This window comes from Aphis gossypii, chromosome X (genome assembly GCF_020184175.1).
Source record: "Aphis gossypii isolate Hap1 chromosome X, ASM2018417v2, whole genome shotgun sequence".
NCBI lineage: Eukaryota > Metazoa > Arthropoda > Insecta > Hemiptera > Aphididae > Aphis > Aphis gossypii.
Window position 1 is genome coordinate 3,965,264 of NC_065533.1, and position 25,400 is coordinate 3,990,663.

General features: G+C 24.9%; 2 protein-coding genes across 7 annotated transcripts in view; one reads left to right on the forward strand and one right to left on the reverse strand.

The window, feature by feature from the left end:
- Positions 1 to 25,400, forward strand: part of LOC114126210 (tyrosine-protein kinase receptor-like) — a 339,695-nt gene that overhangs the window by 221,301 nt on the left and 92,994 nt on the right. The gene's annotated exons all lie outside the window — the stretch shown is intronic.
- On the reverse strand, positions 13,274 to 19,954 carry LOC114126214 (putative sodium-dependent multivitamin transporter). Its single transcript, XM_027990109.2, has 10 exons — positions 19,631 to 19,954; positions 17,764 to 17,985; positions 17,469 to 17,693; positions 17,248 to 17,363; positions 16,619 to 16,861; positions 15,274 to 15,448; positions 14,982 to 15,194; positions 14,256 to 14,410; positions 13,561 to 13,769; positions 13,274 to 13,424 (listed from the first exon to the last, which is right to left on the reverse strand). The coding sequence occupies exons 1-9, from the start codon at positions 19,736 to 19,738 to the stop codon at positions 13,565 to 13,567; spliced, it is 1,662 nt and encodes a 553-aa protein (XP_027845910.1). The 5' UTR covers positions 19,739 to 19,954; the 3' UTR covers positions 13,274 to 13,424; positions 13,561 to 13,564.

The window sequence follows — 25,400 nt, forward strand, 5'->3', positions numbered from 1 at the left end:
GGATCTATGATAATATATGCGTATCCGTGTATGTATCTAATGTTAACAATAATAATTTTGTCATATTGTGAGATGCTATTTGCGTACCTATGTCTATGTAAATAATACACAAAATAGTAAATACATTATGACCGATTGTTTTAACAATGCACTGTTAGAAAAAATATTTTGGTTTGCATAGGTATATTTTATAACTAACACATGCATAACAGTAACCTATACCATTGTATACTTAATACAATGTAAAACAAAACAGTATAGTTAAGTTACTTAAACTTGACAGTTTTTTCAATAATTCAATTTGGGATAAAAAAATAGTTTTAGATACATAGTTCATAAAAATACACAAACTAACACTTTATCATTTAATTCAAAACTTGAATTTCGCGTTTTAATTCACGTTTTTGTTAAGAAAAAAGAATAATAATTATGAAACTGCAGTAGCTTTGATTATTAATTGATTTTCAAAACTGAATGATCTGAAAATTGTAATTGGAATAATATTGTTGATGGCATAAAATATCATAGGAAATAAATTGCTATAAACGTTGATAAATAAATAAATTATTAACGAACAAATTAGTTCGTAGAATGACGTATAACAATATTTATAACATAGTTATAACAACAAAATATGAAGAACTAATTAAATATTCCATAAAATGAAAATACGTCATTATCACTCCATTGTAAAATGGCCATATTCAAATCACCAGATTTTTAAATACATTAGATGTCGCGGTTATTTCATATTTGGATCCGCTAAATAGCGTCGCTTCAAAGTCGGTTGCTTAGAGTCAAACACTATAATTCGTAAAATGGTTGTTATAAACGTAAAAATATTATGATAATATACTACAGTATCTTTAATAATGGGTCGAGCAGCGTTTAAATTGTATTAGAACGGACAAACTACTCAGCGATATTAATATGATAATTTATTACATTCACCTTTATTATAAGTGAATGTATAGCAAATAACGATCACAGGTAGTAATGTGAACGCATTGAATAATATAAATGTTTAATTAACACAACAACACCTACTACTTGCACGGTATATAATATTATAATAATAGTCATAACCATTTAATATTAGATTATTTGGTTAAGGTTTAAACTGGCTCAATGGAATCAAAATGCCTAATGACATTTTAAATTATCTCATATAATTTAACAATTAATTAATATAATTAATAAAATACCAACAATTCTATGCACTGACAATGAAATAATTGGTATTGAAGTCATTATAATATTTTGATTGGTTCCGTACATAGTTCAATGGTTTGGAATGCACATTATTTACGACAAATTTACATTCTCTACAAACTAAACTTATACTTAAGTCATGATTAACAACAACTTACTTTGGCTTTTGCGATCATAATAATAATATAAAGTATTGATTATCGTTAAATATCCGAGCCAGATTGAAAACTTAATTCCATTAGACAATAGTTAATAATTATTATTAATTAACATAAGAATACATTTTAAAACAATAAAATATGTTGCTGTGTAAAACCAATCAGATTCGTCCATAGTAATATTATATTATACTTAGTAAGTAATGATTTAAATGCTTATTTGTTTTATAAACTGGTTATAGGCACTAGACAGAGTAGATTTACAAAGCTTATGATATTAATTGTGGACAATGAAATGTATTTATTGTAAAATAATACATAATCGTAATATCAAAGATGGATTAGTTATAAATTGACTGATAAATGAAACACAATTTGAATTTGGTGATGCATCGCATAAATCTGACTTAAAGAAAAATGTTGTTAATGGGAAACCGATTAAAGTGATTCAAATACGTATGATCATTGCAAACGATTTAACAAGGTAACATTAATTACGGAAACCTGTCGACTGTCACGTCCATTGAAAGCATTTAATGAGGAAAATGTCGAACTTACGTATTGTATTAGTTGTTTTTGAAGGGAAGGTCATTTGACGAAATATTAATGAAATGTCAGAAAGTACAATGTAACTGGCTGTATTAGATATACTAAAAATTACCAATATATAACAATATAGTGAAAATATATAGTGCCTCCATGCGCATAAATACCCGTTTGTCAAAATTTACTAAAACAATCTTTATATAAATGTAATTCCTTTGTGCGTTTGTTGTGTTCGTGTGACTTTTGAATGACTTGACCCTTTTCAATAAAAGTTATATCAATAGATTCCTTGAAACTCGGAGGGTGTATTTAATTTATTATGTCAACTCCTATAAATGATTTTTACAGGAATTTAGTTATGGCTCACTAAAAATCGAATGTATTTTTTTTTTTGATTATTCAAGTGATTGCCTTTGGTTACAAATTTTATCACTATTATAATTAGTATAAATAAAGCATATCTATAAAAATATTTATAAATATAAAAAAATTCTTAAAATAAAATATTTATAAATATTATGAATTTTTTTAAACTCTGGACTTACTTTTATGTAAACACATAAATACGAATACCATTTTTAAAGATTTTACGATTTACGTCAGCTAATAAGCATTTGTTGAATGGTCTTCAGTTTTTCGTATTTACACACAAAATTATTCTTGGTTAAGAAAGGGAAATCTTAAAATTATTCATTGTAACTGCTACGTTTGAATTATATATTATATTTTTAATATGATATTTTATATTATATTATACATCAGCTGAAAAAAACCACCAGAAAACCATTGAGAAATAGATTCATTTTAAACTAGTATAAATTGGATAATATAGTTAGTATCATAATACAAAATATTAATGATAAGAACATTTAAAAATTACTAAAATAATACTCATTGTATACAAATCATCACTGGGAATCTGAAGTATTTTATTCTTAAGTACCTAAGTATTTTAGATTTGGTGTAAAATTAATGTTAAATTAAATAATATGATTTCGTAAAATTTATATTATGAAATATCTATCAAAACAGACCTTATTTATGTCATATATTATTATAATATTTTAATTAGTAATGAGAAACGACATGTTGAATTATAACATTATGATGACATTAAATCTCAGATTTATGTGATATTAAGCTACGGTCACATTTTAGAACTAGGAAAATGTTAATAAATATTAAATAAACATAACAATTTATGTATTTAGGATGTTTGAGACTGTAAAATATTATTAAAACTTAAATTCTTTTATATCTTACTTCGGATTTCCTGTATTAGCATGCTATGCCAGACGCAAAAAAACTACTTTACCAGGGTAAAACTCATTAACGTAAAGGCTTTGAAGGGGGACTTTGCGAACCTCTCCACCATTAGACAATAAATGCTCCCACGTCAGTACCATTGTTAGTTGTTTCGTGATTCACAAATTATATAGAAAGAAAGTTTTGCGTGAGAAAGAGTCAAAAAGGTAAAGATGAGAAACAAAATGTTCACGATGAAAACCAAAGAACTTTAACTATGCATTGTCGTTTTTATTTTGATTATTTCGTGCAAAATGTTTTTATAAACAATACGAGGCGGTATCCTACTTAGTCTACTCGAACAGTTTTAGGCTATTAGTGTCGATAGCTAGTCAACGTACAAACAACAGACTATAATTTAATCTCAGATCGAACTTGCAGTAACGATGCTTAGTACTATAACAAAAAATAATTCGTAAAAAAATGTTGCTGTGTGAACAATCTAGTCCATATATGTACGTACCATTTGTTTTTTTTTCAAGCTTTAGACTAAGACCGAATAATATTAAAATAGTAGATGATCAAATTTAAACGAAATCATTAACAACGTAATGTGTATTACAGCATGGCTCTCCGGTATAATAGAACGGCAGTCTGCAAAAACAAACACAGCTTGGTGGCTTCGTGGTTGCATCCACAAAGGCGTAACGTCACGGTGTAGATTTATTTATTCAGCTGCTCATATTATTATGTGAGATGGAGACGAATCCGAAATTGTTGAAATGATCACCCAGCAAAATCGGTACCAAATATTCGTTTGTTAGATGATTATAAACCGTTCTCAGAACGTGGTTAATTGATACGATCGACGGTTGTTGCTTTGTATTCCAAGAATTTATTATATTATTCAGTACAACAGACAATGAAAGATAAAACAAAAGAATATAATATATATATATGTATACATTTATAATGTATTTGTGGTAATTCGAAGATTGACAATTTTAATTTGAGGGTTTTAAAATTATTTTCTGGTCATATTTTTATCTGGAATTAATGCTATGATAGTGTTTTATATCAAAGAGTGTAATATAGAATATCTATATTTGTCTATATGCTAGAATACGGTTAACTCAATACCAATATTCAGTTATAAATCAAAAAAGACAAATCGTTATAACAGTAGCATAAAATCACAATAATTAAACATCTTGATAATAATATACATAGCATTTCGTGGTAATCAATTTAAACGACCAATAACATTACAACTAAACACAATTAATTACATTCAAATAATTTAACATTTATTACGTTGCTCATTGTCATTATTGAGATATAAATATATGATTATATAGTTATTATAATTTTAGCTTATAAATACTTTATAATGCTAAGAAGTGTTTTTAAGTATTTGTGTGATTGAATTAAAAAAAATTATCAATAAGTATATGTGAATTCACTGTATGAGGTTTGATAATCTAAGTCCCAAAAAATACCTAACCTAAAGTGAGTAAGTGCGAGGAAATAATATAATTTAATTTCCAAAAAATAATTGATATTTATGTATAAATAATTATTGTTTACAAGAATATTTTTTTGGTCTACATTTTCTATGTCCAAATTAATTTGATAAGTATTTTGAAGGAGATATTATGACAATTTAACCACTTTATGCAAAAGTAAATTTAATGTAAAATTGTTCTCATACAAACATCTATAATTGTATTGATGTGTTTAATAAATTAAAATAGTCACATATGTGATAATACGAAGAAAAGAATAATTGACATTTTTTGAGGCAAGAAATAATAAAGCATGAAAATAAGAATAATATGTAATGACTGGAATTTTTAAAAACATTTAAAATATTTTTTACTTAAAACATAAAAAAATATAAATAGTAAAATAATTATGACATAGCTTTAATAACTAAAAATGACAACATTATGAATTGTGTAATTATTAAAACTACTTGACAAAATGAAAAATTACATTGTTAACAACTCCTATAAGTAGTATTAATATAGGAAGTTCTGTAAATGTGAGAAGAAACGTGTGTACACATATTTAAATCAAACATTTTTAAGCTTGAGACTCAGTTTGACAAAAAAAGTGTAAGGAACTCAGTCTTCTAACATGCGTGGTACTATAGTGCAATAATGTATTCGTACTCGCACACACGTCAAGAACTATATTTTAATTTAATTATAAATTATATAATCTAATAATTCAAGACTTTCTCTCATTCTAAAATATAGATTGAACAAATGACTCAATAAGGGTTGGTTTGAAAAGCAATTTGAGTTTATAAAATAATATTAATTTGACTACAGACTTTGTTTTCCACTTTAAATGTGAATGTATTTCCCCTAAATGTATTTTATTAATAAATATATTTTTAAATATTCACATTTTTAAATTCAGTTTAGATAAGTACAAAAACTGGTTAAATTTTTTTTGGAGTTTTTAGATAATCGTTCTTAAGAATAAGCAACATTAAACTTAAATTTGTTTATTACTACTTGGTAAAAAACAACCTCAACACCTCAATTATTTTTAGATATCTAAATTATCTACGGATATGTTATTTGGTTTGTAATATTCACAAAAAATATATATATAAAAGACAATTTAATCAATACTTATATTTTGATGATATTGAATATATGTTTTTATTTATATGCGTTACTATTATTATATACATAAGAGGAAAGTTAGAGAAAAATTATACAACAGCAGTGGAGCAAGGTCAAACACTCTGATATTATTTCCTAGTGAAACAAATATTTTTAATGTCAGTTGCGCACACTGCCATGATAAATTATTGCATCCTGGACTATAATCTATGAGCTGACAGAACTGTACGTTTGCTATAATTGCCTTTTAACGGTCGAGGAATAGTTATACCTAAATGTTATACACACACAAAGGTTACATGTTTTAACTCCTTAAAGCTTAGCGTAACTACATGATCACAGACCATCACTTCGATTACGGACAATGCCCATAACCTTCAGATCGATAAAGCATCTACATGTTTTGGTATAAAACCATTACATGTATTTGTTTACCACATTTGATATTTGTTTTATTTTATGGGTACCAACAAAATGTTTAAAGACATGTAGATTGTAGATGTTGAATACTTCAGTTGATCATACGGTATATACCTATCCCGAATTTTAAGGCCAATCAAGGAAATACGTGACATTTTATCCCTCTTTGACACCCTCACACTTAGGTGGATTATAGAATGGTAAGATAGTGTGGGCCGTAAAAGAAATTGAATTTTATACTTTTGCAAATCGAGATGAGCTTAAATCCCCATCCACTTATGCCCTTTTCATTAGATCCCCTCCAACGAGCTCATTTTCACTCATATCACTCGGCACTACTTTTTCAAGTGTTTGCAAACATTTTTATCGCGTATTGAAAAAAGAGCAAAAGACTTGGAATCATTAATGCTCTACGTACTTGAGAACACTTATAGTATCGACTTGGCTGGTAACAATTTAAATGGCCAGCCTTAATAAGACAATTTATTTGTTATTAAGCTTCTAATCTGGGATATAATATTTTCCCAACACAATGAGATAGCAAAAGTACAAAATATATTTTATAGTAAAATAGTATCACCTAAGTAACTATCGTTTAACCCAGGAGTGTCCAACATTTCGTGAAGAATGGACCACGTCATATAGGTAGAAGTTGTTGTGGGCCACATACTTTTTTAATAATACTACATTCAAATTTAATAATTAAATTATACTCTATAATACAACAATACATTTTTTATAATTTTACATCAACAAATAATAAGCAGAAATATTTTTACAAGTATTAGTATTTAATAATTCAATTATAAGTACACAGAAAAAAGTATTTATTTATATATTATATACAATTAATTCATGGTTTTTAAGTTGAAGTGAGGGCCGTATCAAAGTCAATCGCGGGTAGCGGATTGGACATCCCTGGTTTAACCTTTCAATAATTTTACAGTTTGGTGCTAAAATAAAGAATTTTCAATGATAAATATTAAACACTTTAAAGTTGTTATAATATCTGAAAATAACATTATTTCAACCTTACTTAATTTAATTTTTAATAATATGTCATATGCCGGATTGTACGAACAATCACTAAACATGTATTAAATCAATAGTGAGTAAATGACCCTACTATTAGCTCATATTATATTGTAGTTTATGATTGGTCCATTACATTTTGTTGAACCATTATATTAATCAATTTTTTATGCAACGTGGGAAAAAGTATATGATATAATACTTATATTGCTTCAATCACAATAAATGTTAGTTATTTTTCAACCATAGAAAATAATTTAATCTACTTAAAAAAATGTTAAGTTTTATAATTTAAATTATAAAACTGTAACACTTTTAAAAAATAAATCATGCTTAAGGCTAGTGAGTGACAAGTTAAACTGATATTATGAACTGTTAATTTTTTATACATACATATTTTTCCTGTTATATATTTTTTTTTAATTCCAGTAAAATATTATGAAATAATATATATAATATAATATATATTATATTATTATTTAACAATATAATTGTCTTTTAAATTAATGAATGATATATATACCTAAAACTATAAGTTTTAAAATTTTTTTAAAGTTGTGGCAAAAAAAGTTTCAGTTTATGTATATACAATACAATACAATTTGCTAGGAAATAAGCAATATAATTAATAAATAGTAATAAACTGAGCTTAGAGTTGAATCATTTTTAAAATTAAAATATTCGTCACTACATCAGGTTTGAAATACCTAATAGTTAAGACAGTCATGTACTAATCACATATACCTATCCATACCCTTTTTCGTATATCGTATCATTATTATTACTCACTTATTAATATTTTAATATATATGAAGACTATATTCCAAAAATAATTTTTAGTAAGTATAATTAATTAGGAAAAATTCAAAATGATTTATATACGTTAAAATATTGCTGTATATTAAGAAAAAAATTCTTAAATTCGTAATTAGGTGAACGCTACTTAAGTTATATATTATATACATTACAGCTATACAAGTATACAACTATATAAAACGTGTTTATTCCTTCATCATCATAATTTTTTTTTTAAATAATATTTAATTAAAAACCTATTCTATTTTTGTTTTCATCTTATGTTTTCAAAATTATTGGACATTTAATTGTTTTACTAAACTTTTATTAGTGGACTCTACGAGTATAATAGCTTTAAAATAAAAATGTGAACAATTCATATTTATACATCTTCTTACTTATAATTATTTTAAAGTAAATTCATTATAATATATTATATTTACTTTTAAATACATTTTTTAGTAAAGGGTTGTATTTGATAAAATCAAATGATCTTTTAATTTATAATTATTAAAAAAGAATGGTTGTTAAATATTCACTCGGGATAATATTTGTTTAATAATAAACATCATAAATAATCAATTATAAATTGTTTCCTGTGTGATAACTGCAGTCTGCATTATAATATTTTAAAGCTTCGAGTGAAGCATTTTAAACTAATTCTTATGCATATACCAATTATTATGTAATATTATTCGAAAATTTGCATCAATTACTTTTTTTTTTTTTTAGCTTTACGAGCCGTTTAGACTTTTCAAACTTTTTGCCCATTAATTATTATCACGTCATAAATACGTAGCACAATTTTTTTTTAAACATTATTTTCAACATAATATTATATTTATCTTTATTAACATTAAACTTAAAATTTATAAAATAATGACAATGTTTATTTAAGGTCTAGTTAATTATATTTATTTTAAATTCAAATAAAATGGGTATTTTAATTTTTCTAATTATTTTAATTTTTGTAATTATGTTATCTTTCGTTTTTAAGTTTCAAAGATTTATTTTAATTTGAGCTGTATTAACATTTAAAAAAAAATAAACAATCAAGAGTTTGACGAGAAAAACTTTCAAAAAATTTTAACATTAAAAGTTTAAAAAAAAAAATCTTAAGACTTAGTTCTAAATAAGAAAACTATTTATGTGACTAAAAAATCTTTTATTTTTCAAAATATGTGCCAAAAAATAAATTACCAACATTTACATAAAAATATTTATAGTTTTTATAGGTGTTAATATCTTATAACTTTCAAATCGATAAACTAATTCATTAATTTGTTTAAATTCATATTTTCAATACCTATATACAAATATTAAATTTGATAAACTTATAATTATAAAATAAAATAAAGATTACTTCAATTTATTTTATCATTTTTATTGACATAATTATTATGGACATTTTTTTTTTTTTATTAGTTATTCTTCTATCGTATACTAAATCAGTTGTCATTAGGCATGCCACTCTAAACCCTTAACATATACGAAAAACTCTATACATACCTACCTAATTTATTTGAAGCAAAATCAATTGCTTATTAATTTACGAGTCGGCTGGCAAAGAATTAATAACTTTTTTTATGCGTATACGGCACATTTAACTCCAAATACTAAGATAAATATTATAATGTAAATATGTAAATTGATGCAAGCCTATATTTAATCAATAAATCAACAAACTAGATGAATATTCATAGTTTTAAGAATTACATTTATCAAAGTAAAAAAAATATTCATGTACATGCGCAATAGCACTCTTTGTCTACCTCTAAAACTGAATCATGACATTGCGCATGTCTCCACCATAGAACGAGTTGAACTATAAAATTCGAATCATAAATAAGCATGAATCTGTTTTTCCGATATTTTTTTTATCACATTTAATTTATTTATATTCAAAAATGATAATATTTTATATTGTCATGTAATAAATGATAAGATCCCGTGCACATGATCATATTGTTATTTTGGTCATGTAGACTATAATAAATACTATAACATTATACTATAATAATTTATGTTGGCTTCACAAATGCTTTAGTATTATAGATTGGATGGACTAGATCAATCTAAATTTTTAGGAGACCTAATTACGAGACCAGTGATTTTTTTTTTTTTTTGAATAGCATTATATAGTTTTTGTCAGTGATTGATGGTCTTTAAAAGAGTCGTCAGAATATTATATAGCTACAATTTATTATTTAAATGTTGTATTAAAATCAGAAACTATTTAAAATAGTACTTTTTGAACATTGATAAGATAGCATCATAATTATAGACAATTTTATTTAAAGAAGTACTGTGATGAATAATATGTAAAAATATTTTCTCTATTGGATATGAAAACTTAAGATGGTATGTGAAATGTACTTTGTCAAAAATAAAAGTTGTGAGAAACGTCCAGCATCAAAGTTTAGCAGAACACACATCTTACTAAAATATTAAAATATATAATATTTTCCGGATTAATATCCATGTATTTTCAGTAGTTTTTATTTGGAACTTTTAAATAACTTTTGAAAATGTATTCTTTTTTTTTTTTTAACAAATTAATATCAATTTATAACCTAAGAGAAGAATATATTTAAAACAATACTCGTTTATATACACCCGAGAAACGTAGAAAAATATTTTTATCACCTAATAGCTAATAAAAATATACCGAGTTGATAGCCTGGAGCTAGGTGAATTGGGTCTGTGATAATTTGGGTTCGTTTTGAAAGCGGTAAGTTGATTCCTGGCTATAAAAAGGTAATAGGTAAGTTGGGTCCCGGTTATAAATCATTGGCGCAATTATGTCTAAAATATTAAAAACTTAAAACTTTAATATTTCATATTTATATAATTAACTTTTGAATAATTCTGTTACAATAATACGTCATATTGCATACAGTTGTATACCGCCTGGACACCAATTAATTCTACGCATGATTTTAATGTGTGAATAGACAGGTATTCTTATCGCAGATTTTATTACACTGGCCGTAGCTATTTTTCTCCAAAAATGAGAATCCGTAATGCCGTAACTTTAATTAAACCTAATTAAAATATATATACGAGTATACGAAATACGAGCGTATACAAGTGTTAGTTTTATTCGTCTGCCTTTTTTTGTATCAGTTAGTACCTAGTTAACTCTTCGTTTAGTAAACACATAAAACTTTTTAAACACAGAAAAAAGCGATTTTCAAAATATTTTTTTGGTTTGCCATTTTTAAGACCCGAAGAAGTTGGCGAATGTTTTGTACAAGATTTAATGAAAATACAACCAAATGACAAACAAATAAAAACATTTTGCGATTATGTACTAGATAACTACATTTCACCTGATGCTACATTTCCCCCAGATATTTGGTCTGAATTTGCAGCCACCACTGTGCGCACAACAAATAGTTGTGAATCCTATCATGCTGTACTTCACCGAAGATTTTATAGTCCCCATCCTAATATTTTCAATTTTGTGGACGAACTATTACAAGTACAGTTTGAGACACACATTATAAACTACAAAGTACAATACAAAAAAAGAAAATCACGCTCGGTAAAGAAAAATACTTAAGAGAAAAATTGATGAAATATAATAATAATGTAATAACTCGATAAGAATTTGTTAAATGTTTATCATTTAAGTTTTTACCTACAGCATAATGTTTTATACCATTAACATTGTTATTAACATTTTTTAAATTAATCATTTTTACCATATTATATTATTTATTTAGAACATAATATTATAAAAACCACATATATTTTAATTTATATATTTTTTCTGGGACTCAACTTACCTAATACCTTTTTTTATCGGGACTCAACTTACCTATAACCATTTTTTTTCCGGGACCCAGTTTACCGAGATAAGGTCATTTGGGACACAATTTACCAATCCCGGATAGCCTGTAGGTAAATATCTTCCAGAATTAATTCTCAAGTTAAAATTTAAAACATAATTACATTGTTTGTGTTTAAATTGTTATTAAGAAATAATAAAGAAACGACGAACAATCATTTATTGAAATTGATTGAGTGAAAAACATATTTGAAAAATAAAAATAAGTAATTTAAATACTAACGAGTATATTAAATAAAATAAATGGTAAAAATTTATTAAATAAAAAAATTTAAATATAAAACAATATTATATTTGAAACACTTCTCTATTAATGTTTTTCAAAGAAACAAGATGTAGATTAAATTTAAAAGTGAACAGAACAGGTATTTTTGAAAATACCACAAACAAATTTGACTTAAAACTTATAATTTAATTAGGCGTTCTGAATGATGAATAAAAAATACTGTGGGATTTTCAGTGTGAATTAATTTAAGAGAAGCCTCCGAAAATGTATTATTTATTTACACAACCCCTAGCACAGGTAAAAAAGGAAATAATTTAAGCAATACCTTCTAAAAAAAATTATTTTGATAAACCGCCACTTCTAAGAATATCTTGGAATCTATTTTTTTTTTTATTTTAATTATAAAAAGCGGTAAAAAAATATAATATTGTAGTTATATTTTGACGAGTTTCGATGAAATCAACCATTCTTGGAAGCGAACTAAATTTATTGGTTTAATTTATAAAAATAAATATTAACCAATTTTTTTCTATTTTTTCATACATATTCAAAGCAAACTGTATAAAATGTAAGTATAATTCTTAAATGCTGAGAATCTTATCAAATAATACAAATGATTATTATTGTATTATTATATCATATTATGACTTGCACATATTTATTGTTAAGTACCAATATAAATTATTTATAAATATAAATTAAAATAACTATTATTATTGAAGTTTTTTGATTTCATCTATTATTAGTTCAAATGTATAAATCTGTTTTTGTGTGTTTTAAGTAATATAATGTTATAAGTACTAGTATATATTTACTCAGATGCAACTTTATTAAATATTTCTTACCTACTCATTTAAAGTAATATAATATTGTATTTAAACTTGCACAATTTCAATACCCAAATAATATAATTTGAGTAGTATTTGTTTCTATAAACTATAAATTTAACACTATCCACATTCATTGTGTCATTTATTTACACTTACATATCTGTAGATGACAATATTATGATAAAATATACTAGAATATTTTTAAATTGTATTTTATAGTTATTATATTCATCAACTGTTTATTATAACTGAGTAATATTTTATAAAATATATTTCAGAAATAGATATAGGTATTATGTGTAATTAATAACAATGCATTATTTGTTTGATGATTATTTATTTACTATAAAATATTAAACATCATATTATATTTCAACATAATCATGTATACTGATTTTATATAAATGGACAAGTACCTAAGTTATGTATTTGCTTGATATTCAAACTTGAACTTCAATAATATATGACCTGGAATAATAAATATATATTATTGGATGTGCTATACAATTTCATCTTCTATATAATCTGTTACATAATATTTAACAACGATCAGGTAAGCACCAAATATACATCAATATGTAAATTGACTAATATAAATACTAACATTATTAGCTTTGTTCATAATCTCTATCACGTCTTTTCAATCGATTTGCCACATATGGGGTGAATAGATCCGGATTATAGTCACGATTTGTTCCACGGAAAATTGCACTCACTACCATTGCCACTACAAATGTAACCATAAATCCCAACACTATGTAGTACAGGTAACTAATTCGATATAAATATATATAACTGTCTTCGTGAGGCACTCTAGAAAAAAAATTGAGGATTACATTTAGTATAATATACATTAATATTATTATTACAGTGGTATATCTGAAGTTTATTTGACGGGATGAGGGCAGGATTGAATTGTTTTAATTCAATCATGTTGTCTCCTTCCGTTTATTCTTATTTTTTACACTATTTTTTTAAAATTAAAATTTAACAATTTTATTATAAAATATACAATTATAAATCCTTTAAAAAGAAAAAACAGTCTAACTCTTGTGTAATCTATCCATAAAATCTTCCAAATAATGTTTTCAAATTATGTGTACTCGATGAGTAAACGCCAATAAATGTATTAATTTTACTTCGAGTTGTTATATCATTTTAATGCAAAATCTAAACCGAAAATTTCCTGAATATATGTGAAGTTTTGACTACTACTTTAATACATTTTTAATATTCATACACAACTATAATCAATAATAATAATATATGTAGATAATTAAAATAGCACATCGCCATTACTCTTGATATGATGACAAAAGCTGAGTAGAATCTGAGTTATTAAATATTGTACACGAATTTGTGAAAGAAGGTAGATTTTCAACTGGAGGTTTAGGCCCGCCAAATCCAATGATAAACGAAAATGTCAAACCAAATATTAGCCCGGTCAGCGCGCCCTGAAAATTTAAGGTTTTATTATAATTAATTAATACAAATAATAATAATAACAATGTAAATAATATTAAAGATTTCTGAACAGTCTATTTATTAGTGTTGCAAATTCAGACATTTTTTAGTTAAACTCTAGTCATAAAATAGATCGTATGAAAATATAAGTGTAAAATGTCAACAACCAAAAACTAATTTATAAGAATAATGATTACGCTTTGTAGGATAGTCAGTTTTAATTACTTTTCTTTATTGTTTTTAAAAAATAAAAATGTAATTCAGTTTGCATTTAACTCTGTTTTTTTCAATTAATTTTTAAGTAATTACAGAAACACACGTTTAAAAATACTTAATAGTTTGTGATTTAATACACACGATTATTCAAATTTTAGCAAATATAAATTTGCAATCAGAATTCAAATATAACTTTAAATAGTCTTCTTTATTTAAAAAAAAAAATATCAAAATATAAACACTTCACTCGGCAAGGGAATTTGTTGTGTGATCCAAATTTTTGTAATAAAATAAAAATATTTAAAGTGACAATTAGCTTATAATATTATGTTTGTAATCAATTACTTTTTGGTTGATATAGGGTAAGAGTATTCCCAATGTAAACACGGCCAATACAGGTCCACCAATTACTCCGAATATGGTCAACGCACTTTGAAGCACCGCACCCATATATTTTGCCAAAAACGATAATGTAATGCAAACACCACCGTACACGAGAACTAAAATTTTCATAAGATAGACTCGTTTTTTATCCGATATTTCTTGTTTTTTAAATGGCTGGAATACAACATATATTATGTCCTTTTAATTCCAAACTTTACGAACTTTTAAATTTACTTTAAATTTAATAAACAACCTTTATGTAATCTTCCATTGTGATTGCTGCCATTGAGTTAAGAATTGGTGATACAGAGCTCATAGCAGAAGAAAATATTCCAGCTATGAATAATCCAGTTAACCCAGGTATAGATCCCATGGTGTCCAACACATACAATGGCATCAATTGATCACCATTTGATATACGACCAGACCTTGTTGAAAAAAAATATTTCTGTTACTTGAATCATATTATGTGTGTGTGGTAGGTGCTTAAGTATTTGATTTTAATGAAATTTAAATGTGGTTTTTATACTTGACTTGTATAAAGTATATTGTACTGAGAAGCCAAATGTATGAAAAATAAATATTAAATATAGCCTTTAGTGCAATGTATAACAAAAAAAGGTAGTTAAGTGGATGCGGTTTTTCTCCACATAAGGTGTCGAGTATTTCTATATTATATGGTTAAATTTTAATTCAATAATTTAGAATTTTATACGAGAAACGATTCTAAGCAGAAGTGGTCTGTCGATTTATATCACTAAGTATATTTTATGTTGTACTTTTTTTTTTATATATAGCTATTTAGAGTCATTTATTTTACTTTAAGTATTAAGGTAAGTTAAATTTTATCATATTATGATGAAAATTATAAAAAAACATTCGGTGAAAATTTCAAGTGTCTACTGTTACTTTTTTATTATTTTTTTAAACAAATAAGTACAACAAAATATCAAAAACTATTTAATGAGAAATAATTGTGATACGAAATCACATAAAAACTTGAAATGCTCATAAAAAATTAATTTGATTTTTAATAGAATTATTTTCTATATTTGTAGGTTAAAAATCTTACAATAAAGTCTCTTGTTATACCTATTCAATTTTAAAATATTAGATATAAAAATAAAACTGTCTATATATTTGTATCTACAAAATAATTTGATACATTTTCGCTATTTTTATGATTTATTTTCTAAATTCTAATTTTAAGTGTTTTTAAAAATTATTGTGATCAAAGACTTGGTTTTTTTTTTTAATTGAATAACAAGCAAATTATAATGAGTTTTTTATAAAAATTTCAAGCATTTTTACATCGCGAATAAGTTTTAATCAACATTTAAAGAAAGTATATAATCTTTTCATATATTATAAATATACTGATAACAATGTCTAATGGTTACATTTTAGTCATTACTGACGTTTGTTTTATAATTATATATTATGCAAATTATATTAACATATTTCGTAGTACACAATAATAATAATATGATCGATGTTTGTGAAATGAAATGTTTCTTAATTTTGATTACAATTTGAACTACTATAGAATACGAATACTAGATTGATATTTAGTGATAAAAACTTAAATGTTTAATTACTTTATAGGATCACAGTCGTAATATTTGGAAAACATCGCTAGACCAGACAAACTTGTTAAAAGAGATATTACCACTACTAGCGGTAAACTACACCACAGCGCAGTAACGGCAGTCTTATAGTCTTTCATAGTTAAAAACCTCTGTATTTGTGTTTGATTTACAGCATACAAAGAAATCTGAGTGAAAAACCCTCCAATTAGTATACTAAACCAACTGTGCCTTACTGTTGGATCGATGTTGAAACTGTAATAGATAAATATATATTGTTACATTTATAATTTTAAAAATATGTAGTTTTTCAATTTTGTATTAAGGTAAGGTATTGACATACTTTCTAGAAAGAATTATACAAAAATCAGAGTAATGAAATCCAAACTTAAATATACTCACTAGTCTATTTTAGCAACAACTTATTTTTTAAATAATTTAAAAATAAAATTGAGGTGATTTAAAACTTTTAATTTTAAAAGTTCTGTTTTATTACATTTTTGTAAACATTTAAAAAATTTCAGTTTGACATAAACAATTAAGCTATTTAGTAACGCTTACTACGATTTATCATAAATTAATGCTTTAAAACATATTTTATCTATACATATATAAATAGTATTAAATAAATGTGTATTTACTTTCCAAAATTAATACGCCCATATTTATTGGAAATTTCCAAAATTTCCGATAGACCACCAGTTTCATACAAAGCGACCCCAATAACTGCAATTACCGACGCGTACATAAGAAGTGACTAGAATTAAGAAAACAATATTATATATGACATTTTATAATAATTACGGATAAATAGTACACTAACAAATAACAATTATTGAAGAAAAATAATAGTGACATTTACTTGTAATAAATCCGTTAAAATGACTGCTTTTATTCCACCCATTGTAGAATAGAACACACACACCACTCCCACAAGTACAATGGAAGCAGACTGAGGTAATCCGGTTACAGCTTCTAAAGTCAGCGCTGGGACATACAATACGATCGCCATGTACATTATCATTTGTATACTGAACGCCAATGACGTGATTATTCGCGTTAAACGTCCAAATCGTATTTCTAAGTACTGCGAATGTTGAACAGTGTAATTACATATTTTTATATTTTGTAACTATATTATAATATTCATGGTCTACCTCATAAAGAGACAAGTTTCCGAGTTTGAAGAAAACCGGCAGATATAAATAACCTATTACGGGAGTGGCAATCATGTATGAAAAAATTATGACAGAAAACTGGGTACCACGAGTATATACTTCTGAGCTCAAACCAAACATCGATATCGCAGTTATGAAACTGGCCATCAAAGAAAAAGCAACTGGAAAAATACTCTGATTCTTATCACCCAACATGTACTCCTGTAAATATATAAATTAACATAAAAGTATGAAAACAAAATGTAATGATTGTGAATGGTTTTTTTTTAATTATTTAAAATATACGATTTTACATTATTTAAATTCTTAATATAAGGTGTAAAATAAAATAATTTAGTTTAAATATCAATGAAAACGATTGAACATCACATAATTTATATACTTTTTTTTAAAATATACTCGTATAAGCGACAAACAAGTTAAAGAATTAACTTATTAATAAGGAAAATATAACATAAGGAAAATGCACATTTTAATGGATATTGACGTCAAAGTAAAAAGTAAATTAAAATAAATTACGTTCAAAAAGCTTAAAAAAAAAAAATAAATAAAAATATGTGATTTATTTAGTTTTAGTTTTGATTGTTGTGTACTCGCGTGTTGATATAAATGTATAAAATATACAGTTTTAATTTCTTAACAGCAAACTTTATTTTTAATAATTAACTTTTTTGGAAATTTAATCATTCACACAATATTCAACTATTCTACATTTTTGATATTTTAAATTACAACCTATATTTTTAATTTAGAGGTAACAACCATTTTACTTGGTCAAGAATTACTAGGGATGTAATTTAAGTTAAAAAAACTTATTTATAAAAAGAAAAAACATTGGTTGTGCAACATCGTTTTTAATTTTTTGATATTACTATTATAAAAATAGTCGTTATCGTTAAAATTCATAATTTTTGTATTTTAAAACTTGAATAACTTTGTTAGTTCTGATATCCAAAAATAACAATGTTGCATAACCTAAAATCTTCCCTTTCTTGTGTAAAAATTTAGTTTGACTACAACCTAAATGTGGTCCTTGCCGTGTGAAAACGTTTTTACTATGTTTCATATTTGTAAGATGATTGACGAAAACAACGTATGTAGGTAAAACGTACTCTTAATAACCGATTAAAGATTAAGATTCTGAAAATATTTATGAATTAACATTAGTTGTTTGACTCAATTTAAATAAAGTTAAATAAAGCTCCTAGAAGTTTTCGATTTGTTTTAAAATATTATCTATTTAAAGGTGTTATGAATCTATTTTTTGATATTTAACGATATTGACAGAAAGAAGTTATTAAATCTAAAGTTATGAACGTTGTTATAATAATATATACATATACATTATTATAATAACTAAATACCTACTAATTATGTAATAAATGCAAGACTTTTATAAAACATTTCAGTGAAATACTGTAATACTAAGTAATTGATAACATACCATGAAATATACTTATTGATATACATAAGGTGATAGATCGTTTCCGTTCAAAATCGTTTTTTGTATACAATTATATATTATTATTGAATTCAAATTTAATACACCCATAACAGTGACCCATTCATCATCTAGTATACAGTAAAACAGTATCCACAAGTCTAACTTTTTAATATTATGATTTGGATATTTCAAATTTGTCAGTTGTGTACACAATTTCCATCAGGACCACCTGTACTGATTACTGATATTTTTGTCGTGAGAAAAGGGTTTATTGAAAATTAATTGAAATAAATGTATTTGATTCAGTGTTATAGTTATATTTGATAAAAATACAACGTATTCTACGAAATCAAAAATTAAAACCGTCGATTGTAGCCTAACGTTGTGGATGAAAATAATTACCTGCGTAGTCTTCTGTTTGCCACCGGTAAATCGGTAGTACACACCGATCGAGGCAGACATTATCAACATTATTCCAAACACGACGTAGTCAGCAACTCCCAACGCCATGGTGAAAACACGGTTACTGTTATTACACCAGTTTGAGGAATTATAATATTATCACGTTCGCGTCGGAAACCCACATGGAAATAATTTGAACTGCTACAGTAGTGTTTCGTTTGATAGTGTCATTTTGTATGGTGGGGCGTATTAAATTAACATATAATTATCTGATAATTATATTCACTATTCCATATACTTTATGAGCTAACGCACGCGGAGTCGTGTTCCGACAGATTCGTTGACAACTGATCAGTTTGTTTTTTTTTTTTTTATTATGAACGATTAATTGGATTATAGTATAGGCAACTTTAGTGAGTGTTTGCGTGTTTCATTAAAAATAGTATTTTAGTGAACAATACACGTGTATACAGGGTTACATTATTCTATGGTTACAATAAAAAAAAAGGTTATTTATACAATTTATATAACACATAGATGTATTTTTTCAAATGCTAAATAAGTATTGTTATCATTATACAAATCATATTCTTAAACATAGCAATAATACAATGATTAAGTTACTTATTATTATTTTAATAAAGTGGTCTGTTAATTTATATTTATACGTATATGTAAGCGTGATTTTTTTATAAAGAAAATAACGTGTTACAGTAGTTTGTAATAAAATAAGTTCCTAGATGAAGGATAATAATACAAAGGATTTATTAAAATATAAAATTTTTAAAAATGTACAAAGGAAAAGTGTGTATAGAGTTTCATGGTAAATACTAAGTATTTAAACTACAAAGAAATTGTTTTAATTATATTTAATCAATATTTAATTTGACGTTAGTTAAATTACATGATAAAAATAAATCATCCTGTATGTATTTTATATTTGCATAGTTATATGATATGTATAGTTTCATATACACTGAACAAATATATTACAATTGCAATAAATATAGATAAGAAAAATTAAGTTTTTTATTCCTGTGAAATAAACTGTTATAAATAAACAGAAGATTAAAACCGATTTATGTTCACGGACATGAAATCGTATACCTACAAAAGTTTTAATCAACAGATTAGTGGATTAATTGGCTGTAGATTATTATTATATTAGTGTAATATTATGATTGAATAAGACGTAAAGCAAGCATATTCGTTTTAATATAACCACAAAATGTTTTTATTTTATACATTTGAAATAAGGATACCTATTGTAGCAAATCCTACGTATATATGAATTTTTAACTGTGATAATGTGCTAAAAACCTTAAAAAACACAAAATTACGAATACTTTGAACAGGTAACTCTAATTGAAAATATTTGTAAAAATCAAGAGGAACGAATAGTTCACAATAATTGTATTAATAACATGAAAATAACAATTAACTATCTTGTGTGATAAAATTGAAAAAATCTCAACAAACCAAGTTAAGTTATCGATTTGGTTGTGATATCGCAACAGTATCGCTTAATAATATATTATAATTATTATTTTTATGAAAAACAAAATATTATATCCAATGACGTACTTCATAGGTGGTAATGGTGGTATAAAATATGAATTACTATTAATAATTAGTTAATAATAATAATGTATGATAGTATTGTATTGTATATAATATAGGCAATTGACATTAATAAAATACACAGAATATTAATTAATACAAATTAATGATAAGGTGACGTTTTATGTGCACAATAGAGATATTTAACGTAGAAATACATAATTCTTTAGTTAATTTAAAACGAGATAACTTCATTGATACTAATGACCGAAATCATAGGACCATTAAAAAAATTAATCTTAAATCAGAACGATTTTGTAAACGTGTATTTGTGTATTCGTGAAAACCTTAACCTATACCAACTTAATAATTGGTGTACCTTATTAGCTATTACACTATCTACTTATCTTTACCATTTCAAAAATATAAAGAGTACCTAATACTTAATTATACTATATTATTTAAAATAATACAATAGTGTCGACAAATATATCTATCACAGAATTTTCTTTAAATGACATAATATATTGATTACAATGTTATGATAATTCATTACTTTTTTCTGATATTTAATAAATTCGATGTAATATAAGATTTTGAAAACAATTATTTTGAAAAATTATTTATAATATCATTATTCAATAAAAGTGCACATTTTTTATTTAACATTTGATTTAGACTAATTAATTTCCTGTTTAAAATAACATTTTTAGAAATATTAATAGTTATTAAAATATTCTGCTTTAAAGTATTCAACTAAAACAGCATTTAACTCGAAAAATAAATAAAAAATAAATAAAAACAAATAAAAGCGATAAAATAATTAGTTTTTACTTGACATTAACTTATGTACAAATAAATAATGCTATTCAAAAAAACCTTAATACTTTTGGATAAACTAAATATTACACCTAAAATAATTACTATATTTATTTAGTGGTAGATAAGATCTAATACTCTAAATATTTAAAATAATTTACAGAATCCAGAATAAATGAGTTCTAGAGTTTTCAATTATATCGTACTCGTAAAATATACTTAAAAGTATAAAATTAATTTGAAAATCACTAACATTTCTAATCTTGTTTTAAATTAAACACTATTTAAATTATCATATTAAAACTAACTACTATTTCATAACATTATACAATATTAATTATTTTTATCAGTTTGTGAACGTTTATTTTATATTAATATAATTATTAAAATAATTAACATTATATATTTAATGTGCCCTAATATGATAACTGTATCACTTGAGAAATTATTTTACATTATTAACTAACAAGACATAATGAATATAATATTTATTAAAATGGTTCTATCTTTAACCCATATATTCTCCTTGTAGTTCATGAATCTTGATAGGTTCCGGTGATTAAAACTTAATTTTACTCAAACTTCACGACTTCACGAGTTCTATTTTAGTTAAATCGAACGTAAATGCACAACGTTTTTAGGAACCACATACATATAGGTACATGTAATCCTTACTAAAATAATATTATTAATATGAAATTGTAATTAAAAGCATAACTTACAACCAATCGCTGAATGATAATATTATATATTGAAAGCAATGTTGGTTATACATCGGAAATTCGTCGGAAATAGGTGCCATTACGTACTCTCGGATGTGGATATATCCGTAACATTTTGAATCCACCCACTTGCGATGTGATGAAACACATCAATATCAAACTATTACTATGACGTTTTTATTTATTTATTTTTTTTTATGTATATTAATTAAAAAGTAACGTTTCCGATTCGATGATTAATGCGGGGTATAGTGATTTAAAATAGGAGTAACATTTGAGAGAACTAGAAGACTTCTGTGATGGGTTGTGTATGGTAATTTATTATGACCTGTCATTATTGACTTTAAAGAATTATGAATTAAACGATGGTACTTTATCTATTTTATATTTACGTGATGTTTTAATTGTATGCTGTAATATTACAATGGAGGATTTCAAATTTAATTTTAGTTTATTCGTTATTGTTAAATTCTAAAAAACAAAAACGTTAACGGAATGTTTTAAATTTTTGAATGAAATGTAGGTATGAGAAGGATACCATGTCACGTAAAGAGGTCGAGAGTTTTTGAGTGGCATAAAATGTTTAATGAGTAGTAGAAGAAAGTACGAAATGAAAAGCATCCGTGAAGTTCTAGGCAATACCAACAACTAGCGTAAACATCGAAGACCATTAAAAACGTCTTTGTTACGAAATTGTGTAAGAAAAGGAATAGTTTTACACATTTTTTAAAACTTGTATAAAATAATACATTATATTTTACATCATGATGATAATATTGTTATTATACATTAGGTCTAAAATGATATCTCATCATACGTAATAATTATTTTATTTTCGCTAAATAATGACAACCCTGTATTATAACAATAAAATATTTGTTTTTTGAGGAACTAAAAAATCTATATGTGAGGATCTCTTTAAAACTCCAAAATTTCAAAATTCACACCTACTCTGCAGTGTGACGAATGTACAGTGAAAATGTAAGTCTCCATCTATCATATTATTGTTGAATGTGATTTGATCATAATAGTCAATGAAACAGTCAGTTAGAAATTCTTTATTTTATGTAATATATAAACAAAATAAGTATAATATAATAATTGAATAATTATTTGTATACACATTTTAAATTGGAGATTTTTTCTAGAATTCGTTCAGTGGTGGCTAATTAATTTTATATGTTTGCGCCTCAAAACCAATAAACTGCATGCGTCAGCGGTGATTTGAATGTAATGATTTACATTAAGTTTATTATGATGTTGACAAAAACTACAGTTTTTTTATTAAAAAAATTGATATATATATAGTGAGTTTTTTCAGTGTACATTATTTAGAGTATGTTAGTATAATTTCATATACACCGATCTCCAGACTCTGAAAATACATGAATAGTCATCAGTTTTTTAATTTTTCTATTTATAATACAATATTTATATGAAAGTATTGTACACCCACGAATTGCATGATGACAACATATTCTTTGTCAGATACTCGTAAACTATATATAATGAAATATACACGATTTATGTGCAAACAACTTTAATATGACTATAATATAATCTCAGTTATTTAGTTAGTAAATATTGATTATTTAATTTCAATAAGCAATGGATGGAAGTCACTGACATGGATAAGGGAAACTGGCCTTTCGTTATTGACATTGTATTCTTAAGTTTATTTTAAAAATTGCAGTTTTTGAATAGTTATACAAACGTCTGTATAACTATCGTAATAATGGTCTATGATTTGGGATTAATTATTTATTTATGTCAACGATTTGTCACATATTGTATTTTTTCTGAACAATTTAACCAAGTACTATAAGTTGTTATATTATTTATGAACAAAAATCTTTATTTAGATTAACTATAGAGCTATGTTTACCCACAAAACTTAAGGGACTAAAGAACATAAATTTAATTTAAAAAAAAATCTTAACTTACTCTTAAAAAATAGAATATTTTTCATAATTATTTTTAAAACAGAAAACGCGAATTACGCTTGGGAAATTTTTAAATTAGAGTTTAGAATGGTATGAATTTGACTTGATATTTTAACCATAATATATATATATAAAAAAAAAAAAAATTGGAAAGATATTACTAAACGGAATACTTCCCGTGTACATATCTTATTGAAATGATGATGACTGCGTCGAGAACACTATAAATTAAATGTAACATCAAAAGCTTCCGTAAGGTGTCACTATGGAATACGCAAAATTTCGAATCGTTTAGTTCATTACACAAGTATGCAAGGAATACACAATGCATAAAACCTAGCCGTTAATTCAATTTATGATAATTTCTACAGATGAAAGTAACTAACCAATCATAATCTATTAAGTTAATTTACAACTGTAATGAATAATAAAGTACTTAGTAATATTTCTTATCACCTAATAAATAGTAATATTATTGTGACGTAAATGTAATTTTTTAAAGGTTTTTCGTATTATAAACAAGATATATATATATGTATATTCAATTTAACATTATTAACTATTTAAATTTGTTTAAGCACTTTATTTTTATTATATAATATATAATATCATATATATATATAAATTCATGGTAAACTAAAAAACAAAAAACAAATGAGCATATGTTTATTAAATACTAGCTGAATAACCCGGTTTCGCCCGTGTAAATTTTTTTGTGTTACCTAT

What these genes read in the sequence shown, in the direction of transcription:
- LOC114126214 (XM_027990109.2), bottom strand. Translation starts at nt 19,738, where the DNA reads ATGGCGTTGGGAGTTGCTGACTACGTCGTGTTTGGAATAATGTTGATA. An exon ending in GCAAACAGAAGACTACGCAG is followed by an intron (nt 17,986 to 19,630) that starts GTAATTATTTTC and finishes ATATATTTACAG; the next exon opens with GAGTACATGTTGGGTGATAA. An exon ending in CTTTTGTCATCATATCAAGA is followed by an intron (nt 13,770 to 14,255) that starts GTAATGGCGATG and finishes TTTTTTTTCTAG; the next exon opens with AGTGCCTCACGAAGACAGTT.